General features: G+C 41.3%; 1 protein-coding gene across 2 annotated transcripts in view; it reads right to left on the minus strand.

Moving 5' to 3' along the window:
- poli (polymerase (DNA directed) iota) overlaps nt 1–23,759 on the minus strand; it is a 77,216-nt gene that overhangs the window by 15,715 nt on the left and 37,742 nt on the right. For both annotated transcript variants that reach the window (XM_043721093.2, XM_087990611.1), the window contains 3 exons: nt 16,334–16,492; nt 3,427–3,663; nt 344–522 (listed from right to left, as the gene is read on the minus strand). In XM_043721093.2, coding sequence (XP_043577028.1) covers nt 344–522; nt 3,427–3,663; nt 16,334–16,492 — 575 coding nt within the window. The remainder of the gene's footprint in view (nt 1–343; nt 523–3,426; nt 3,664–16,333; nt 16,493–23,759) is intronic.

The following is a 23,759-nucleotide window of genomic DNA, read 5'->3' on the forward strand; positions in this document are numbered from 1 at the left end:
CTGGGCAGGTCAAGACTGAGAAAAACTTGCCAGTTGCTACAAAGGCCTACTGCTGGTTGTGCCTCTGTAGAACTGGAAAAACTAGTTGAGAATAAACAGCACAGAATGCTCCCACCTGATTTCTCACAAGTGTTGAAACCAATCCTTCCTTTGCATTTTTAAATTTGATGCGCTGCTTGCAGCAACATGGAGGTCACTTAAAGTCAACGAGCCTGTATGTGTCCGGCTCAGATTGGACGTAGACCATTGCACACGGAAATTGGCTAATGATGTACTTGACTTGCATCCAAAGTTCTCGCCTAAGAATTTCTGGACATGGTAACTTTACATTGAAGAAAATTACCTGCGGTGGTCCTCTCGCAACCACACAGGAGTCATCCTCGCCAAAGCTGAGCCTGTGGATTCGTTGAGCTGTGCACACTCCCAGATCCTTCTCTAGCAGATCTAAAGGGAATGTCTGTAGCCCATGAATACTATTAATTCCGAGATACCCAAGTCGCTTGGCAGTTTTGGGACCAATTCCTGGAACACCACATTAAAACAAAATGGACAAAATTGAAAAGAAAGTTAAATTGCAGAGAGTACCAGTATACAATGTACTCATATCTTACATAAATGTTAATCTGGTACGATTAAGGCCGAGCCTTCATTTAAATACATATCGACATAATTTATTGGCTCAAATAAATTGGCTTGCTGTGCTTAGGTCAGGGATGAAACCAGGACCAGAAGCAGCAATAGCGCCTGTGACTTCAGGCCCAGTCCCATGCTTTGAGAGTCATAGAGCTGTACAGCACGGAAACAGACTCTTCAGTCCATGCCGACCAGATATCCCAACCTAATCTACTTCCAACTGCCAGCACCCAGCCCATTTCCTTCCAAAGTCTTCCTATTCATATACCCATCCAGTTGCCTTTTAAATGTTGCAATTGTACCAGCCTCCACCACTTCCTCTTAGCTCATTCCAAACACACACCACACTCTGCTTGAAAACGTTGCCCCTTAGGTCTCTTTTATACCTTTCCCCACTCACTCTAAACCTATGCCTTCTAGTTCTGGACTCCCTGGCCCCAGGGAAAAGATTTTGGCTATTTACCTATCCATGCCCCTCATGATTTTAGAAATCTCTATAAGGTCACCCCTCAGCCTCCGACGTTCCAGGGAAAACAGCTCTAGCCTGTTCAGCCTCTCCCTATATCTCAAATCCTCCAACTCTGGCAACATCCTTGTAAATCTTTTCTGAATCCTTTCAAGTTTCACAACATCTTTCCAATAGGAAGGAGACCAGAGTTGCACGCAATATTCCAAAAGTGGCTTAACCAACATCCTGTACAGCTGCAACATGACCTCCCAACTCCTATAAGCAATACTCTAAGCAATTAAAGAAAGCATACCAAACATCATCTTCACTATCCTATCTACCTATGACTATGCTTTCAAGGAGCTATGAACCTGCATTCCAAGGTCTGTTTGTTCAGCAACACTCCCTCGGACCTTACCATTACGTGTGTAAGTCCTGCTAAGATTTGCTTTCCCAAAATGCAGCACCTTGCATTTATCTAAATTAAACTCCATCTGCCACTCCTCAGCCCATTGGCCCATCTGGTCAAGATCCCGTTGTAATCGGAGGTAACCTTTGCTGTTCACTACACTGCCAAATTTGATGTCATCTGCAAAATTACTAACTATACTTCTTAAGCTCACATCCAAACCATTTATATAAATGACCAAAAGTAGTGGACCCAGCACTGATCCTTGTGGCACTCCACTGGTCACAGGCCTCCAGTCTGAAAAACAACCCTCCACCACCATGCTCTTGAAGGACAGTTGAAACCCTTCTAATCTGGAGTCTATTCCTCTCTCTCTGTCACTCTCTCTCTCCATCCCTCTCTCTCTGTTCAATTAAAATCACTTTTCATTGGCCTGTATACTGTTCTGACATGACTGTTTGGAAACCTCACTATAAGCTCCACCCACGTGGGTTGAACTGAATGTTGCACCGAATAATTCGTAGAACTGAGTGGTTTGGAATGTGAATTTTACACTTGACAGTGAATACTAGCTTGCTCAGAACAAAAGTAATGGATTATTTTATTTGTTTATATCATGTGGGAATAACTGGCTAGGCCAGGATTATTACCCTCCCCAAACTGCCCACAAGACACTTAAGAGTCAAATACATTGCTGTGAATCATGTGTAGGCCAGACCAGGTAAGGATGGCAGATTTTAATTCCCTAAGGGATATTAGTGAAACTCACGAGTTTCTACAACACTCAGCATTAGATAGGTGGTAACCATTAGGTTAATGTAGTCATTGTAATGAGGTCAGCCAGTTGGGGCTGTTAACCTGGTCTAATCAGGGAGCCTTGGCTGACAGATATAAACAGGAGTGTCAGAGGTTCTGTTCACTCTGAGAGCTGGCTCCGAGGGATCTGGATCACTGTCAAGGTCTCTCCATGTATAAATAAAGGGTGACTTAAATAACTTGGTGGAGTTATTTTAGCTAGCTGTTTATTTATTCCAAGATTTTTGAAATAAATGCAAATTTCACTGTATGATGATAGAATTTGAACCCATGTTCGCAGAATATTAGCCATGCCTTCTAGAATACTAGTTCCATGACATCATCACAACACGACCACCTCCTCTTGGTTCAAGGATCTCATCACAACAACGGTCACAAAATAACCATTCCCGTTGCTTTTTGTCCCTTTCCCACTTTGACCTTTAATTCCTGTCTGCCTTTGAGCTGTCTCTGACCTTTTCTTTTCTTCGACTCGTCCCTCCTCTCTCTCAACAACATAAAACCTATCATATTTCCACCTCTTCTTCCACATCACCAAGATTTCTGAAGAAGTTGAATTGAACTCAAACTACTTTCTTTCACTCTCCACAGATGCTGCTAGACTTGCTGATTTTCTCCCACACTTTCTGTTATTATTTTAGATCTCTAAGTTTCAAGCATCTGCAGGATTTTGCTTTTATTTTTGTGGTTGACTCCTATCTGCCTTTTGAAATGGCTTGAGAAACCTTGATGCTGACCTTGTTAGTGACACCCACATCCTGTGGAAGTTTAAGAAAGCTGAAATTCAAATCACCCTCACATTGAATCTGTTGCAACCTGAGCATTGCTGTGTAATCTTGCAATTTTGCACTGCAAGGGCTCAAGCCTGGTTTTGCTCTTCTGTACAGCTCAGCATTTCACCAGGCTTTTATTGTGACATTTTAAAAATGAGACTGGAGTGCACCAGGTATATCAAAGTATGTAGATGTAACAAAACACAAGATCTTAGTTATAATTCACGTTTACTATTTCCTTCAGTATAATGACTTGCTGTAAAATTAAAACAAGTGTATTTGTAAATGGTTCCCTGCTTGTGAAATCTGCAGAGATGATAGTAAGCTGTAGAGTTGGAAACTCTTACCAGGCACTTGTCTGGGATGCGTTAGGCTTTCCATGCAGTCTTGAATGCTTTCTGGAAGCAATGTTGTTTGTTGGTCTGGTTTGAATATTCCTGACACCAGTTTGGCCAATAATTTATTGGGTGCAATTCCTGCAGATCCTGTAAGGCTCACCCCGTTGAATATTACTGTTCGCATTTCTGCTGCGATTTGGGATCCGAGAGCCAGCCGGACATGTCTTGGATCAGCAATGTTCAATGCTGTACAGAAACCATTTAGTAAGCAGAGCACGTCATTTTCCCTTTCTCAGCTACAAAACAAGGTAGATAAATATGCTCTACACATTTCCTTTTGATAAAGAGTTCTAAATGTACGCAAAATACTGATGAAGTTACTCATAGTTTGTTAAGTGAGGACGTTTTTGATTCTCACTGAGATATGGGGCTTGAATTATGTGGCTAGGGATCACTCACAGTCAACTTCTGATCCCTTGAGATCCTTTACTCATAGTCTCAGAGTCATAAAGCAGAGAAACAGACCCTTTGGTCCAAGTAGTTGATGCCAAACAAAATCCCAAACTACTTTGGCTTGAAATTATAACCAACAACTCCAAGATTTCATTGTAGTTGCCAACTATACAGAAAATGGAGCTTTGACACGAGATAAAACGGGATGTGATAGCCCAGTGGTATTATTGCTGGACTGCTAATCCAGAGACCCAGGTTAATTTCTGGGACCCAGGTTCGTATCCTGCCAAGGCAGATAGTGGAATTTGAATCAGATAAAAACTGGAATTAAGGGTCTGATGATGACCATGAAACTGTTGTTGATTGTTGGAAAAATCCATCTGTTTCACTAATATCATTTAAGGAAAGAGACTGCTTTGACCTATGCATGTCTCCAGACTCTGTGGCATGTGGCTGACTCTTAATTGCCCTCTGGCCTAGACAGCAACATCCTCATCCCATGAATGAATAAAACACAGATAAGGATCCAATGGGGATATTTGATGATGGCAGATTCAGAAAGAGAAGTACATGATCCAACAGCAGCAAGAAAGACAAGTAAGCTGGTCGTTGTTTGTGGGGAATATCTCTTACATTTGGTTCAGTTGACATTACATTTCATTTACATCCTTTGGTAGCTCAAGAATATATTTAGGATCAGAGCTGCAGTACTCAAAAAATGGGTCAGCAAAAATAAAAGCCCTGAAATGATCAGGGAAAGGATGAAACGTTTAGTGAAAAGTGGTGGTAAGGCAGGATCTAATCAGGGTGTGAGCTGGTGTGGTTTAGGGGCAGATTATGGAGCACAAGCTGGTTGAATCCCCAATCCTTTCAAACTTCAGAAGATCAAAGCTGTGTGATGTATTTAACTTTTCTGTTGGAAAGACAAAAGAATTCAAAGTGGGAAGAGTGCACATTTTTGTCATTTTACACAAAGATTTTTACATTTAGATGTTTAGATTTTAGATTTTATTGTCACCATCAGCAGTTGACATGCGTTCCAGAGATTGTGAATGTGGACAGACAATAACATAGAATGTAGAACATTACAGCGCAGAATGGGCCCTTCGGCCCTCGATGCTGTGCCGACCTGTGAAATCAATCTGAAGCCCATCTAACCTATATTCCATTTTCATCCATATGCCTATCCAATTACCACTTAAATGCCCTTAAAGTTGGCGAGTCTACTACTGTTGCAGGCAGTGCGTTCCATGTCCCTATTACTTTCTGAGTAAAGAAACTACCTCTATCCTATATCTATCATCCCTCAATTTAAAGCTATGTCCCCTCGTGCTCGCTATAACTATCTGAGCCATCACTTCCCATTACTATTCTTGATTGGCCTTAATCTAACTCTAGTCATTCTTTTATTCTTTTTTTTAGATTACTTTAGATTAGATTACTTTACAGTGTGGAAACAGGCCCTTCGGCCCAACAAGTCCACACCGACCCGCCGAAGCGCAACCCACCCATACCCTACATTTACCCCTTACCTAACACTATGGACAATGTAGCATGGCCAATTCACATGACCTGCACATCTTTGGACTATGGGAGGAAACCGGAGCACCCGAGGAAACCCCTGCAGACACGGGGAGAATGTGCAAACTCCACACAGGGTCAGTCGCCTGAGGCGGGAACTGAACCTGGGTCTCTGGCGCTGTGAGGCAGCAGTGCTAACCACTGTGCCACCGTGCCGCCTGAATATTCCTGATATACCTACAGAAAGCTTCAGGGTTTTCCTTGATCCTATCTGCTAATGACTTCCCGTGTCCCCTCCTGGCTCTTCTTAACTCAGCTGTGACCTGAACCATGCAGGTAACATGCAGCAATGCTGACATGTGAGAGAGTGCTGCAGAGGGAAAAGGAAAGCCTCCCTTTTAACCACAGAATACAGCAGCAGCTTAACTTCAGCAAAGAGGAGGCTAAATATTAGCTTGTACAGCCTTCAGCCTAGACCACAAACAAACTGGCAAAAGTTCCTGATGAGTCTATATGGCATTAATATTCTTCAGGTGGCTTAAACTTTAACTTTCCCATCCTTTGATACAAGTGCAGCAATGATTATTTTAAATTGGTGTAAAGTGTTTTGGGATAGTCTGAAATGGTAAAGGGTGCTAAAAGTATTTTTTTCAATATATTCTTTTGTTGATCTTCCTATGGTTGTACCCCGATGACTTAGATGAATTTCGACTCAGTTTTTAATCTCCTGCCAATGGTACAATTCCTCAAATCAACATTGTTCTGAATTTGTTAAAATTACAGCAATAAGAACTTAGGTCTGAAAACTGAGTGCCACTAGAACTTGGGATTCTAACAGGCGGTGGTGTAAACTGGAAAAGGACTGTGTTACACCTAGGGATAAGGTTTATGAGGGGGATGGGAGTCATACTGATCGTACTCATCCAGAAGAAACATGAGACACAAGTCAGTCCACCAAAAACTAACCATCCTGCAGAAGCAATACATTGCAGATGGCCCTTCAGTGGGACTAAGTCCCATCCTTGAGAGATGCCAGCCAACTTGATTGGCCAGTAGCAGAACTCAGTAGTAGGAGCTGCAAGTAGACCATGGGATTGTCACAAAGCTGGTCCCTTTTCTAGAGGGGTCATAAATCCCTCCTCGTCTAAGGTGGCTAGTTTGGTACAGAGATAAAAAAGGATGTTGAGAGGCCTTTTGCTTATATGTAAATGTATAAACAGGCCAAAGTGGTCATGTTTTAGAAGTGACCTGTATACTGAAATGGGAGTGGTCAGCTCCCCAGCTGAGCAGTTCAGTCCAGAACTAGTTAAGAGTTCAGCTGTGTGAAAACAGGCTGCAAAACTCTCTCTCTCCTTCTGCCCTTCTAACTTCAACCTGTAAGCACTTGTTCCATTTTTACTGCTTAAGGAGATTTGCTGATTGGGACTGTGTGTATATTTGCATCAGCATAATTATGTTTAGTTATGTTTAGACTGAGTTCTGGAGGAGTTTGTTATTCTGTTCTTTGTGTTTCATTGTATTTCATTGTGTAATTTTGTGTATAAATTTTTGTCTGTTTCAAAACCTGTTAGTCAACCTAGCTAACTTACTCTGGGTAATTTTCACTGCACACTTACCAAAACAAATTGCAAAGTTATGGTCTGGATTGCCTGCTTACGAATGTTTTGAGTGGTCTGGCATGGTCCATAACAGATTGGGGGCTCTTTGCGGGATTTTAAACAGTGAGTGGTAGGTGCTAGTGTCTTTATTTTGGATGTTGGTTTGGTTGAGTAGACAAAGCTTGGGATAGTAACGGCTCTTTCTGTCACCAAACTTTTTTTGGCAGTGGATGCAGTGACTTTGGAAGTTTGCATAAGGTGAATAAGACCAAGCTGCAGAAAGTAGCAGACCAGCTGGGATTGGACCTGCCTACTTCTATGAGGAAAGGAGAGATAATTATAGCAGTAGCTTAGCATTTACCTTGCTGGAGAAACCATCAGAATCTATAGAGATGGCAAGAATTCAATTGCAAATGAAGCTGCTTGAGTTAGAAGCGAGAGATAAGGAAAGGGCAGCAGAAATGAAACAGTTTGAGTTATGATGAAAAGCAAAAGAGATGGGGAAAAGAGAGAGCAGCAGAAGAGAGGGGAAAGGAGAGCGGCAGAACAGAGAGCATTTGAACTTCAGAAAGTGAACCTTAAAAATGAAAGTCAGCTTAAAATGCTGGATATCAAGGCCGAAGGAAACCTTAGTGAGGAAGTAGTGAAAACTCATGTGAAAGAGCAGAGAGTTAAAATGGCAAGGCTAGCAGCTAAAGTGGCTGATGATTCTAAGCTGGTCCATAAAACTCAGTTTGGCTTCTAGAATCAATATCAGTCCATGAGATAGAAATTGGGGCAAAGAAAAATCCTCATGTGGAAAGGGTGAGGTAAATCTCAGTGAAGATCATACGGATAACTTATCACAGGATAAAAAAGAAATCCTTGAGGGGAAGAAAGAGATTAAAAAGCTCTGGTATTTTCATTATAATGAAGGGAACCATATGAAATTACAGTGTTGGTGGGCTAGGAGAAAGCCATATGTAGGAAACCCAGACAAGCCTGGAAGTTTTGTTGGACTAATAACAAAAAAGTACAAGGGAAGTTAGACGACTGCCTCAGAATGTACAAGATGATCAGAGATTGATTAAGGAGGAAGTGCCAGATCTGCTTAAAAAATATACATGCAAGGGTAAAGTTTACTCACATAGGCCAGGAGCAGTAGATAAGGAGGTTACAATATTAAGGGACACAGTATCCTCTTAGTTCGTAATGCTGAAGGATGAGGACATATGTACTCCTGAGGGACTATTGCCAGAAAAGGTACTGGTAACAGGAATTTTTGTGCGACAAAAAGTGCTCAGTTATGTAAAGTGAGACTAGAGAATCCAAAGAAGAGTGGAGAATTTATGGTAGGAGAACTGGACGAACTCTCAGCTCCAGGAATGCAATTTGTCCTTGCAAATGATATAGCTGATTCATGGATAGGCGTGCTGCCTACTCTAGTTAAAAAGCCAGTGGAGAGACAGGCAACTGACGAAATGGAGGATGTTTATTCAGGAATTTTCCCTGATTGTGTGGTCTCAAGATCACGGAGGCACAAGCTGACGCAGGAGATTCAGAAGTCACAGATAAGGAAGTTGACATAGCTGTATCAGGGACGTTTTTTGATCAGATAAATGGAACAGAGCAGGAGCAACTAGGCAAACATGCAAGTATCTTTGGCTCTGCTAAGCTGATTGAATTACAGCAGAAAGATGAGAAGTTAAAACAGTTATATCAAAAGACATATACAGAGAAGGAGAGTGGATGCATCCCTGTGTGTTGTTACTTAACACATGATGTCTTAATGAGGAAACGGAGACCACCAATCATTCAAGCAGATGAGAAATGGGCAGAGATTCATCAAATTGTTTTGCCAGTTCAGTATAGGAGGTGCTGTGAATGGTGCATGAGCTACCACTTGGGACGTCATTTAGGGGTGAGGAAAACACAGGCTAAAATATAAAGACATTTTTACTGGCCTAGACTACACAAAATGTAGTTGAATTTTGCCAGACGTGTCATACATGTCAGCTAATTGGAAAACCACAGGCAGTAATAAAACATGCACGTTTAAAAACTATTCCAGCATTTGAAGAACCTTTCACAAGAGTCTTGATTGATTGCGTAGGTCCCTTACCTCAAACAAAAAGTGAGAATAAGTATTTATTAACAATAATGGATGTGTCGACTCGATTTCCAGAGGCAATCCCATTATGCAACATCACAACGAAAAGGGTTGTAGAAGAATTATTTAAATTTTTTTGCTAGATACAGAATCCAGTCAGGGTCTGGATCAGTGGTGCTGGAAGAGCACAGCAATTCAGGCAGCATCCAACGAGCATCGAAATCGACGTTTCGGGCAAAAGCCCTTCATCAGGAATAAAGGCAGAGAGCCTGAAGCGTGGAGAGATAAGCTAGGGGAGGGTGGGGGTGGGGAGAGAGTAGCATAGAGTACAATGGGTGAGTGGGGGAGGGGATGAAGGTGATAGGTCAGGGAAGAGAGGGTGGAGTGGATAGGTGGAAAAGGAGCCAGGCAGGTCGGACAAGTCCGGACAAGTCAAGGGGACAGTGCGGAGCTGGAACAGAATCCAGCCAGATCAAGGATTAAACTTCACATCCAAACTATTCAAGGAGGTTATGGATAACTTGGGAATAAATCAATTCAAATCGACTGTGTTTAGAGAACCAAGTTTAGAGGATTCTGAATTGTTCATCCCTCAAATCAAATCAGACAATGAGGAAGTTGTCAAAAATTGGATAAATTATTGAGTTACCTTCCAACAGAAAATCAAAATGACCTGAAAAATTTATTAGTATCACATGGGGAGATATGCAGAAATAAACTGGGAAGTACTAATCTAATTGTGCCTGATGTAGAGATAGGAGATACTTTTCTGATTAAGGAATATCCTTATTGGCATAACCCTCTAAAGTTGGCACAGGTTCAGAAGGAGATAGAGCGCATGCTCCAAGATGGCATAATCAAAATGACTGGAGCTCACCCATAGTCATGGTGCCAAAGCCAGATGGTACCCAACAGTTATGTGTGGACTATCACAAAATCAGTGCATTACAAAGACTGATGCATATCCAATTGCATGGTTGGAGGACTGTATTGAAAAAGTAGGACAAGCAACTTCCATTTCTAAGTTGGACCTGCTCAAAGGCTACTGGCAATTACGTCTGTCAGAGACAGCAAAGACAATTTTGGCTTTCATAACACCAAATGGACTATATCAATTCAAAGTCATTCCATTTGGTATGAAAAACGCTCCAGCCACATTTTACAGACTAACTAATAAGGTCATTGCCGGGTTATTCAATTGTGTTGTTTATATTGATGACCTGATGATATTTAGTCACTCATGGAAGGAACATTTACAGCATTTATTGGACTTATTCGATTAACTTCGGATGGCAGGCTTGAAGGTAAACCTAGTTAAAGTGAAATCGCCAAAGCCCAAGTCACCTTCTTCGGCCATGTTATTGGACATGAACAAATAGCCCCATGGGATGCGAAAATGAAAGTAATTATGGAATTTCCCACATCGTCAATGAAAAAAGCAGTACTATGGTTCCTGGGGTTGAGTAGATTTTACTGAACGTTTGTGCTGAACTTTAGCAGTATCACTGAATTGTTAAAACAGGGCAAGAAGTTTCAGTGGACAGTGGACTGACAAAAGGCATTTGACAGCCTAAAAACTATGTTAACCACTGTCCCAGTATTAGCCACAACAGATTACACAAAGCCTTTCAAGGTGGCTATTGATGCCAGTGATGGCTATTGATGCCAGCATTGGTCCTGCAGGAGGATGACCAGGGAATAGAAAGACCCATTGGGTATTTTTCCAGGAAGTTGAACGTTCATCAACAGAAATATTCAATGGTGGAGAAAGACTCTTTAAGCTTGGTGTTGGCATTACAACATTTCAGTGTTTATATTACCAGCAAATCGAGAGTTTCTTCCAAGTCCTCCCACAATTCAAAGATGTGCAGGTTAAGTGAATTGGCTATGCTAAATTGCCCATAGTGTTCAGAGATGTGGAATTTAGGTGCATTGGTTAGGGGTAAATATAGAGTAATAGGGTAGGGGAATGGGCCTGGGTGGATTACTCTTCCGAGGGTCAGTGTAGACTTGATGGGCCAAAGGGCCTGTTTCCACACTGTAGGGATTTTATGATTCTATGAAAACATACCTGACTTGGAACTGCGTAATTGTTCCCTTCACCGTCACTGTATCAAAATTCTGGAACTCCCTTCCAAATAACAGTGTTGGCGTCCCTACAACCCAAGGACAGAAACATTCTAAGAAGGTAGCTCACTGCTAACTTCTCCAGGGTATTTAGGGATGTGCAAAAAAATGCTGGCCTCGTCATCTGGGCCAACATTGTATGAACAAATTTTTTTTAAAAAGCATTTCAGAGAAAATTCACTTGAATCATTTTTGAAATGAAAGAGTTATCTTATATTGGACCTTTACTCTTAAGTGTTTACAAGAATGAGGGTAGTATTTTTGAAACCAGGATCTGGAGGGGACTCGGTAGTGTCTGGGGACTGGGAGAGTGTTCCCTTTTGTGGGAAAGACTAAAACTGGATGTAGGTTTGCTTGCTGACCTGGAAGGTTCGTTTTCAACCATTTCGTCACCAGACTAGGTAACATCATCAGGGAGCCTCCGAATGAAGCACTGGTGGCATAGCCCACTTTCTATTTATGTGTTTAGGGTTCTTTGGGTTAGTGAGGTCATTTGCTGTGGTGACATCATTTCCTGTTCTTTTTCACAAGGCTTGGTAAATGGGATTCAAGTCAATGTGTTTGTTGATAGAGTTCCGGTTAGAATGACATGCTTCTAGGAATTCTTGTGCTCTGTCTGTTTGACTTGCCTTGGGATGGATGTGTTGTCCTAGTCGACTGGGAAAACATATCCATCCTAGGACAAGCCAAGACAAACATGTTGTCACTGTATGACACACGAGCTAGCACAGCTGTGGATCAGTACTTTTTAATACCTTCTAAGTCCATCAAAGTTTAAAGAACTTTCTAATATTTCTTCAAAGTGTCAATCCCAGAGTTTATTCATTTTTCTTTGCAATTTAATGCCTGTCATTACATCTATAAACACTGAAATAAAACAAAGAACTGCTAAGAGCTGGAGATCTGAAACTAAAACAGAAAATTGCTGGTGAAACTCAGCAACTGCTCTGATGAAGAGTCACCAGACTCGAAATGTTAACTCTGCTTTCTTCCCATCTTTAAAAGCTCTGTCTGTGTGCACTTCCTGTCAATGCTGCATCATATTTCCGGCACTACACTCTGGTAAAATTGTTTACTTTCATGGCACAAGATACTTTCAGGCAACAATTTGTTCCAGATAACCTCTTGACAGCCAGCTCAAAAGCGCAAAAAAACTGGAAATGCTGGAGCCACAATGCACAGTGTCTGAAATTAATCAACAAAGAAAATCCATCTCCAATGTGAAAAGCAAATAAGATTTCAACAAATATATGCTCACTGTGTACCTAACGTCAACAGGACTTTGTCCCCTGAACAGGAGTTGTGGCACCTTGGCTGAAGAATAAAATTTGTGTTATCTTGTAGTTGTGGGTATGTTCACTGAGCTGGGAAGTTGATTTGCAGATGTTTCGTCCCCTGTCTGGGTGACATCTTCAGTGCTTTGGAGCCTCCTGTGAAGTGCTGCTGTGCTGTATCCTCCGGAATTTACTTGGTTCCGTTTCTGCCGCTCCTGGTTGGTCATTGCCATGGTTTGTGTTTTTGGTCTAGGCCTATGTTAATGCAGACCATGGATGAGGGCCATGCGTGTGAAATTCTCTGGCTGTCCTCTGTTTAGATTGTCCTGTGATTGTTGTGTTGTTCCAGTCGAATTTGTGATCGTTGTCATCTGCGAGTGTGGCTACCAAGGATAGCTGGTCATGGCATTTAGTGGCTAGTTGGTGTTCGTGGATGTGGATTGCTAGTTGTCTGCCTGTTTGTCCTATATAATGCTTTGTGCCGTCTTTGCATGAAATCTTGTAAATGACGTTTAATCTTGCACATAATGGGTGTCGGGTCTTTTTGTTTGGGTGAGTTGTGAAATGCTGCTGTACTGTGTCTTCTGGAATTTATTTGGTTCCATTCCTGCTGCTTCTGGTTGCTGGTTCTGGTTGTTCATTGTAGTGGCTGGTATATTGGGTCTTTGTTCATGGAGTCTGTGGCTGAGTGCCAAGTTTCTAGAAATTCTTTGGCTATCCTCTGTTTAGCTTGTCGTATTATCGTTGTGTTGTCCCAGTCGAATTTGTGGTCCTTGTCATCTGTGTGTACGGCTAGTAGGGACATGTGTTCTGGTGAGTAGAACAAAAGACCCAGTACCCATCAAGTGCAAGTCAAATGTAGTTTACAAGATTCCATGCAAAGATGGCACAAAATACTATCTAGGACGAAGAGGCAGACAACTAGCGATCCACATCCACGAACACCAACTGGCCACTAAACTCCACAACCAGCTGTCCTTGCATAAACACAGATGACAGGGACCACAAATTCAAATGGAACAACAGAACAATCATAGGACAAGCTCAGCAGAGGACAGCCAGAGAATTTCTAGAAGCTTGGCACTCACCCACAGACTCATCAACAAGCACATAGATCTAGACCCAATATAACGGCCACTACAATGAAGTGCCGTAACTGGCAACCGGAAGCAGCAGGAACAGAACCAAATTTCAGAAAATACAACACATCAGCGCTTCACAGGAGGCTCCAAAGAACTGAAGATGCCACACAGATAGGTGACATCTGCAAATCAACTCCCCAGCTCGGCGAACATACCCACAACTACAGAAACCAACACCCGAGCTACAAATCTGTACGCAAACCTTGAGCTTATATTATCTTCCTTTCTGTTTAAAACCCGTATGATCTTTCTTTTCCTGACCAATGTGGCAAGATCTGTTGTGTTATGTACAAATTGTTATACTTGAATTTTACAGCCCCTCCAACCAAGTGAAGTTTTTATGATGGGAGGGGGTATCAGGACATGTAAAATATGACTGGTGACAAAGCTCACCGCATTCCCAGCCAGTCAAACAAGGTCAACACAGTGAAAGGGTGGGTACCAAAATTGACAGACATTTTCAAAATGATATTAATGATTTGTTCACAACTCAGTTGACCCAAATATTACACTGTCTACGCCATAATACAGTTGGCATAAACAGGAGGCAAGAGTAGGTTCAGTTTTTCTTTTAAACTAGATGTTTTAAAACTCAAGGAGGAAGGGACAGGATTACATCCTCAATGGGATTCCATGCAGACATCGGAGCCATGGCTTTTTCCCCCATTGTCCAAGATGTCAGCCTCACTCATTGTCAGTCACTGCCTGGCCATCAGAACCCACCTCTCACATCCTCCCTGTGTTCTCTTTTCCTATCCTGTCCGAAACCCAGGATGTACCCACGGCTGTCTTCATCCTGTTATGGACTAAGCCAGACCACTCAAAACATTCTTAAGCAGGCAACCCTGACCATAACTTTACAATTTGTTTTGGTAAGTGTACAGTGAAAATTACCTAGAGTAAGTTGGCTAGGTTGACTACTCACAGTAGTGACTCACGCAGACACAGGGAGAATGTGCAAACTCCACACAGACCGTCACCCCAGGCTGGATTCGAACTCGGGTCTCTGGCGCCGTGAGGCAGCAGTGCTACCCACTGAGCCACAGAGCTATACCCTGTTCTGTTTTCTGGACTCTCGATCTCCGCAGTATTCTCTCCTCCCCTTGCTCCGTTTTATTGTCTTTCTCTCTCTCTCTCTCCCTCTGTAATGCTCTCTATTTCCTTCACTCTGTTCTCTACCATTGCTCTCTCTCCTCCCATGTGCTGCTTTTTGGATTTAAGATATCAAAAAGGTATCTCTTCTAAGTTTGTGAGGAGATTTGTAGCTCGGGTGCTCGTTGTTGTGGTTCTGTTCGCCGAGCTGGAAGTTTTTGTTGCAAACGTTTCGTCCCCTGTCTAGGTGACATCCTCAGTGCTTGGGAGCCTCCTGTGAAGCGCTTCTGTGGTGTTTCCTAAGGCATTTATAGTAGCCTGTCCCTGCCGCTTCCGGTTGTCAGTTTCAGCTGTCCGCTGTAGTGGCCGGTATATTGGGTCCAGGTCTTCCTGTCTTCCTGTTAGCTGTCTTCCTGTTTGTCCTAGACAACAGAACGAGGACATGCCGCAACCCAAAGGACTAGCCACACTACCATACATCAAGAACATCTCTGAAATGACAGCCAGACTACTGCGACCACTAGGACTTATAACAGCACACAAACCAACAGCCACACTCAGACAACAACTCACCAGAACGAAGGACCCGATACCCAGCATGAGCAAAACTAATGTAGTGTACAAAATCCCATGCAAGGACTGCACAAAACACTATATAGGACAAACAGAAAGACAGCTAACGATCCGCATCCACGAACATCAACTAGCCACGAAACGACACGACCAGCTATCCCTAGTAGCCACACATGCAGACGACAAGCAACATGAATTTGACTGGGACAACACTAACATTATAGGGCAAGCGAAACAAAGAACAGCCAGGGAATTCCTAGAAGCATGGCACTCATCCACAAACTCCATCAACAAACACATCGACCTGGACCCAATATACCGGCCACTACAGTGGACAGCTGAAACTGACAACCGGAATCGGCAGGGACAGGCCACTATAATTGCCGGAGGAAACACCACAGAAGCGCTTCACAGGAGGCTCCCAAGCACTAAGGATGTCACCTAGACAGGGGACGAAACGTTTGCAACAAAAACTTCCAGCTCGGCGAACAGAACCACAGCAGCAGGTATCTCTTCTGTGCTGAGTCAGCTTAGTGACCAGTTTAGAATATGCTATAACTGGCATCAGTGTCTCTTACACTTTTGTCAGGCTCAAATATACATTTTTAAAAATGGTAGATCCTGCATTTACCAATTATCCTGTCAGACTTGCTGAAAAATACAGATGTGTGGTTTTCATGCAAGGACCAGATTAAATGTATATCAATGCAGCTGCTCTAATAGGCGTGTGTAAAAATTATGTTCATATTTCTGACAAACTGATATGGGCAGTCCCTAGATTTTACAGCTGAATGATGGCTGTACCTACAACAACAGCAAGCTGTATTTACAAGACACCTACCGAAATGTCCCAAGGCACATCAGACAGAACAGCATCATAGGAGATAGAAGTACAGGCAACCAGAAGCTCAGTCAAAGAGCCTTCAAGGAACATCTTAAAGGAAGAGCATGAGGTAATGAGGTAGAGACAGATGAAGAGGAAACTCTCGTGTTGAGGGTCTAGGCAGCTAAACATGTGACCTGTAATTGCTAAGGAATTTTACCTACTTTGGTTACCATACACATGACCAGAGACAAACACGTTTGCTGGGATGACACCACCAGTTCCTATTCGCTGTAGTCTCTTCTCCACCAGTTGACTTATATCGATAAAATTCTCATCAAGGCACAGTCTTTCGACAAACGGAGTGAACTCCTCCAGTAATTCTACAAATAGGACAGTACAGAGATAATTATTGTGGGACACCCAATGTACTTAAAGTGCAATGACATTTACCTGTGTTAGCAGGAGAGCTTTGCTGGCCTTGTGACATGACCTTGCTTAGGGGAAGCTGGCAGACACGTACAGTGCCTCCATCCTTTTACTTTCACACACTGAATTTCAATCTGATAAGATAGAAATTTACTTACAATTCAGGCTTGCATTTCTAACCCTCAGTTATCCCATCTTCTCCTGAAGGAGCTGATTGTTGCTGTGTTAATGAAAGTGACTAGCTAGCTATAAAGGTCTTGTCCTTGGAACCTTATAACCCTCATGCTTACATGACTGCAGTGCAAAACCCAGCCATGTCCAATTTTATCCTAAAGTTCATATTTGCTGCCCCTGGATAAAATATCCAATCAAATGATCATTGCATTGCACTATTCACATTAACCAATCGCAGCCTTACAAACGTTCCTTGAACTATTCGAATGACACCTTATTTTTTATCTTCCCCTTGCATTTTTTCATATGAATATTGCTTGCATTTACAAATATAGGCAGCAGTTATAAGTCAACAACCCTTAATTGCATATCTTTTCAGTTATATTTAACTTGCAATCCATATCATTTTCTTCAACTGGACTCTAACTCAAAATTCTGAGACCACAAAACAGTGAAATTCTTTAATTTCTATTCTTCCTTCCTCCCCAAAATGCTAAATTTGGTGCCATTAATCACAAATATCCAGGTTTCTCTGACTTTCATCCTTATTAACATTCTGCACTTGACCCTTTACCTAGACATCTCTGTAATGAAAAGAATGACCCCATTGACTCCATTTATCAGAATTTGGATTTAGTTTCTTACAGATCCATTTACAGATCTTAACGTTCCATTTGTATTAGCAATTGCCACTACACCCGAGGCAAGGAATTTGTTATGATGTGACATTCTGCAATAGTTTCCTTCATTTTGAGTACTCACCTTACACTGTGTGAATTTCTTCATGAGCACTGTGATAATGTGAAGAGACCCTTCAGCTAGAGAAAATGATGGTTGTGGGCTCTGAAAGCTCATCCCATTGATCTCTGTGGCCTGAGTAGCTCATGATTCATGCTGCATGTGCAGCATCTCCACTCACTCAACTCACTCTTATGCTTCCTAGGCCTCGCCATGGAACAGCACCAGATTAATTGTAAGCAGGAACAATCATAATCCTCATCGGAGACATTTTATAGGCCAAAGATAAGCTTCAGAGTGATTTATATTTTTAATACTGAGCATTCTATAATTAAGCTGAATACTGTACAATCACATAAAACCCACTAAGTTGTAGTAATGTTTTACCAAGTAAGAATTCACTGTAACACAATAAGCCAGAGAAAGTATATGATTAATACATGATTATAACAAAATGCCTATCTCAGGTTTTGACACAACTTACTGAGTAAAGTCTGCATCTAGATAATATGATCTGTTATATTCTTACTTTATTGTCAACTAAAAATAGTCCCCAACCCAGCAAGTGTATCCAGTAGTGTTAAAAGTGCAGAGAAGAATATATGAAAATTTTCTTGCTGTAGCGTAATGTTGCAAGCCTTTGTTAAATATCTTGCATTGCGCTAGATGTCAATATGTAATCATGTGAATGAATTCAAGGACATCGACGTATGGAATGCCTTGATTGAAATGGAAAATCCCTCATAGTAAGACCCAGATTCTTCAATACCCTGGGATTTTCCGTATACATGTTTTGCCAAATCACACCCTAGTTGACTCAACCATCATACCAAAGGGTTTTCTCTACTGTATGTTAGTTATTGCTGAGCCTTGGACTTTTTAATCATAGTGCATGTTTTTAAAATATAACTGTAAGTTGAAATTCCCAATGCATATCCCAGTAATGCTGAACATCTGAGTTTCTTATTCACTCTTACATTCATCTGTTTGGAATTCCTTTGTGGTAGTGACAAATTTAGACTTTCTGCTTAAAATGTAATAAGATGTTTTCTTTCCACCTCCCCTGCTACCTTTCTCACCATCAACAATATCACCTGCAATCCTCCTCCATGCCAATTGCCATCTTGACTTGGAAATATATCGCTGGACCAGCCACACAAAATTTCGGGGAATTCTGAAGTAATTAATTCACTCCCATGATTCCCCAACATCTTCTCTAACTATGAGGCACAATCAAGAGTGAGATGAAATGCCCCACGGTTAATTGGATGAGTGCAGCTTCTAAAACACTCAAGAGGCTTGACACCATCCAGAACAAAGCAGCCCATCCATCATCTTCAACAATCACTCCCTCCACCATGCATACACAGCAGCAATCATATGTACCATATACATGATGCACTGCACCAACTTACCAAGGCTGCTCTGACAGCACCTTCCAACCCGACAAGAGCTATCATTGAGGAGGACGAGAACAGCAGATCCAATGAGAACAACACCTTCTGCAAATTTCCTTCCAAGTACTATAAAAACATGCATTAGGTGCAAAGGTAGGCCATTATCTCTTCCATTCAATAAGATTATGGCTAATCCATTTGAATTCCAAATTGGACAATCCTATCTATCCCAATCATCTATGTTTCCATTGCCTATCAAGGATCTATCTACCTGTGCCTTAAAAATATTCAATGACCCAACCTCCGCCACTTTTTGAGGCAGAGAATTCTAAAGTTGTACAACACTCAGAGAATTCTCCTCAGTACTGTCCTAAAAGGAAGACTCCCAATCTTAAATGTGTTCCTTATTTCTGAACTCACACAAGAGATCCCTTCCCTATCCATCTTGTCAAGATCAATCAGGATCTTATGAACTTCAATTAAATCATTCCTCACTCTGCTGAACTCCAGTAAAAACAAGTCCAGGCTGTCCAACCTTTTCACATTATCAAACTATTCATTCCAGGTATCAATCCAGTAAACTCATTTGAACACATGTACATCCTTCCTTAAACAAGGTCACCAAAAGTGTAAACAATATTCAAGATGTGGTCTCATCAATGCCCAACTAAAGCACAACATTCTTGCTTATACATACAATTTATCTCATAATAAGGGTAGTATCGCCTGATTACATGAACTAGAACACCTAGATCCCTCCCAATTCTAGATGCCTCAGAATTCTGCAGCCATTATCCATATTAGTAATACTCTGCTTTTTCATTCTCCCTGCCAAAGTGAAAAACTCTACATTTCTCACATTATACAGAACTTGATTTCCTACAATTTTGTCCACTCCCTTAACATACAAGGATGCAAACTAATCTGTCTATGTCACCTTCACAACACTCTTTCCTGCCTCCCTTTGTGCCATCTGCAAATACAGCCACCATGTCTTCAATCTCGCCATATCAGTAACCAACCCAACTTGGAACTGTATCACTGTTCCTTCCTGTCAATGGACCAAATGTCTGGAGTTTCTTTCCTAACAGTACTGTGACTATGTCCGCACAAATGGGATTGCAGTGATTCAAGGAGGCTCACTGCCTCATTCTCAAGGACAATAAATGTTGGCCTAACCAGTGACATCCATATCCTATGAAAGAATAAGAGAGGTGTGGTTCATGCCTTTGTTATCTCAAGAGTTAATCACAATGGTCTCTTAAACAGCAACAAGCTTCAATTCTTTCAAAATGCTGCAGCTTGATTTTTAATTTGTATAAATTATTTTTATTTATTCATTTATAGGATGTAGGCATTGCTAGCAGAAGCAAAATTTCTTTATTGGTCATCCTGAATCATTTACTGCAAAAATATAGTTTATTCATAAAATTTGTAAAAGTACATTACACTCGTTACAAACAGAAACAAACTTTTACTTGTTCCCGTACAGCATTTTGTACTCTTGGGTGTCTCAACATTACAGCTTGAAAATTACAAATTGTACAATAGAAATAAACTTCACTCCATGTTCCACTTTTAATATTCACAACATACACTCCTTGACAGGCAGACAGTCCAAGGGGTTCTATGGATACCAGCCTCTTGATGTACTATGGCTGGAAGAACATAGACAGAGACCTCTTTTGCAGCAGGACCCCAAACTTTCTCGTGTCCCTCAGCATGCAGCTCTGGACTTTTAAATGTGCAAATCTGCAGGACTCATTTGAGGACAACTCTGTGCATTGGGAGACTAGCAAGTTTTGGGCAGACCAAATGGCATCTTTCACCAACTGAACTGTTCTCCAGCCAAAGCTAATGTTTGTCCCTATGAGCATTGCTGAGAATAGACTGTAAAATCGTCCAACACAACCGTTGGGATGAACATCAATAAGAGCACACAAGATCTCTCTCCAGATTGCCATATAAGGCATATTCCAAGAGAAGATGGATATCTGGGCAGTATGGTGGCTCAGTGGTTAGCTGTGCTGCCTCATAACACCAGGTACCTGGGTTTGATTCCACCCTTGGTTGACTGCCTGTGTGGAGTTTGCACATTCTCCCTGTGTCTGTGTGGGTTTCTTCTGGTTGCTCAGGTTTCCTCCCACAGTCCAAAGATGTGCAGGTTAGGTGGATTAGCCATGTTAAATTGCTCATAATGTCCAGGGATGCGCAGGCTAGGTGGATTAGCCATGGGAATTGCAGGGTTACAGGGATAGGGTAGGGGTGTGGGTCAGGGTGGGATGCTCTTCAAAGGGTCAGGGTGGACGTGTTGGACAAATGGGGTAAAAACAATGACTGCAGATGCTGGAAACCAGATTCTGGATTAGTGGTGCTGGAAGAGCACAGCAGTTCAGGCAGCATCCAAGGAGCTTCGAAATCATGGTCTGCTTCCACACTGTAGGGATTCTATGAAAATGAATTCTCTTCAACTGAATACCTTGCTAAGATTGACTCAAAGACTTTTTAAGAGTCAACCATATTACGAGCCATCTGGACTGGCTGGAGTAAGCAGATGTAGTTCCTAAAGGGCTTTTGGTAATGTAGGATTTCCATTACCGATTCTATCTGTTAAGTCCAGATATATTCACTTTTAAATTAATTTGAGATTCCCTAGAATCAGGTGGGATTTGAACTCACATCCATAGGTCATCAGAACTCTGGATGACTAGTCCAGTAACATAACCATTATGGTACTGTTCCCATCATTCCCAGAGGGCTTTTCTTTTGTGGTCTAGAATTCTGACATCAAAATTCTTGCTCTAACTTTTAAATTCTTCCATGCCTTCATTCCACCCTTCATTAGCTATCTCCTTACAGTAACTTTAAGTTTCTATATGCACCATTGACTCCTCTAACATTGTCCTATGCCTTTTCCTATGCTCTAACTGCCTTCCAATCAATGGTTTCATTACACTCCTGTTCTTAGTGCATGAACCATTATGCTAATGGAAAAAAATGTGTGGTTGCATTTCTACCATTGTTCTGCTTTTTTAACTTTCAACGCAAAAGATGCAAATTCAGAGCAGTATGAGTAACACACATTCTGAAAATGTTTCAAATAAAAATGATTCTTTAATTTAAAATGTTATTGAGGAAAGAGACATACTGTTGAAGCTTTTCATCTTGTACTCATCAGGACAGAATCACAACAAAACAACATTTTAAAGGGAACAATAATTTATAGCGCTTGAAAAGGTGTTGAATAGTTGGCAACTGAAATCAAATATTTAGAGGTGTTGCCATGGAGAATGCACCAGGGAACAGTTGACTGCTACATTTCTGTTTAAATTCATAACTACAAAGCAAAAATTTGAAATGAAACAGAAAGTGCTGGAGAAACTCAGCATGTCAGGCAATGTCTGGTGAGCGATAAACAGAGTTAGTGTTTCAAGACCAGTATCACTCTTCTTTGGAAATAGGTCACAATTTAAATCATTAATGGTTCAATTATTGCAAGACAATAAAGTACAATATACAGTTGTACCTCTATAGTTCTCTTTTCAAGTAAAATGCTTATCAATAGATGACAAAACAGTGAATGTGAAACAGGATGATGAAAGCATGTTTTGCACTTATACAGCGCTTTTTCTGACCGCAGAATGTCCCAAATCATTTTACAGCTTCTGAATTAAAATACTAACGAAGTATAGTTGCTGTTGGAATGTCTGACGAGTGTCAACCAACTTGCACACAGTAAGCTCTCACAAATAGCAATGTGTCTTGATCAGATCACGTGAGTTTGTCATGCTGACTCGGATATAAATATTGGCCAGATGGTGGGATAACTTTGATGCACTTTTGTTAAACAGAGTCTTTTTACCCATTCTGGTGAGAAGGCAGATGGGATCTCCATTTAGTAACCATGAAAAAGATAAAAATCACACAACACCAGGTTATAGTCCAACAGGTTTAGTGTTGTGTGATTTTTAACTTTGTACACCCCAGTCCAACACCGGCATCTCCAAATCATGAAAAAGATAGCACTCTTGACAGTAAAACAGTGGACTGGAGTTTCAGCTTTGATTTTGATGCAGGAATATGACTTGAACTCAGAAAATTTCGGTTCAGAAGGAAGGATGCTACCAACTGAACAACACACAAGAGGAGTATAGAGAATTGGCGAGGGGTGCAGTGGGGGAGAAATCAAATTTATGAGACCAATCATCCTGCAGTGGGTGCAGTGTTTATGGTATCATGTAGTTACACAAAAAGAAGCAGGACATTAAACCAGGGGTGGTTGTGGCAACACTTTAAAGGTGTGATCTAATTCAGTCCCAGAGCTCAGCATTTTCTCAATAATGATGCAAATTGTTCCTTCTCAATATGCATTTTTGACAAGACTTATGAAATCTGATTTCAGAGTCCTTTCAAGTAGTGTGTTCAAGATTTTAACAATCTTCTGATGTAAGTGAAAATCTCATTTCCCCGAACATCTTTTGTCAAATTTTCTACTTTATCACTGACACACTGACTAGAGGTGACCATTCCTGCTGGTTTACTCCGTTAAAATTGATCATAATTTTGAATAACTCTATATGATCTCAATTTTATCTTTTCTGATTGCAGGAAAACAATCTTAACTTGTTCAATCTCTGTACTTAATTGTAGTCTCTCACCCCTGGTGCTAGCATCATAAATCTCTGCAATCTCCCCAAGGCCTTGATATCTTTCTTAATGTGTGGTGCCAAGAATAAAGTTAAAAATCACACAATACCAGATTATGGTCCAATAGGTTATTTGAAAGTACAAGCTTTGGGAGTGCTGGTCCTTCATCAGGTAGCTAGTGGAGCAAGATCATAAGACACAGAATTTATAGCAAAAGACCAAAGTGTCAAACAACACATGCAGTGTATTCGACAAACCTAGATTG

This window comes from Chiloscyllium plagiosum, unplaced genomic scaffold (genome assembly GCF_037043375.1).
Source record: "Chiloscyllium plagiosum isolate Xiang-an unplaced genomic scaffold, Cpla_swu_hap1 HiC_scaffold_1, whole genome shotgun sequence".
NCBI lineage: Eukaryota > Metazoa > Chordata > Chondrichthyes > Orectolobiformes > Hemiscylliidae > Chiloscyllium > Chiloscyllium plagiosum.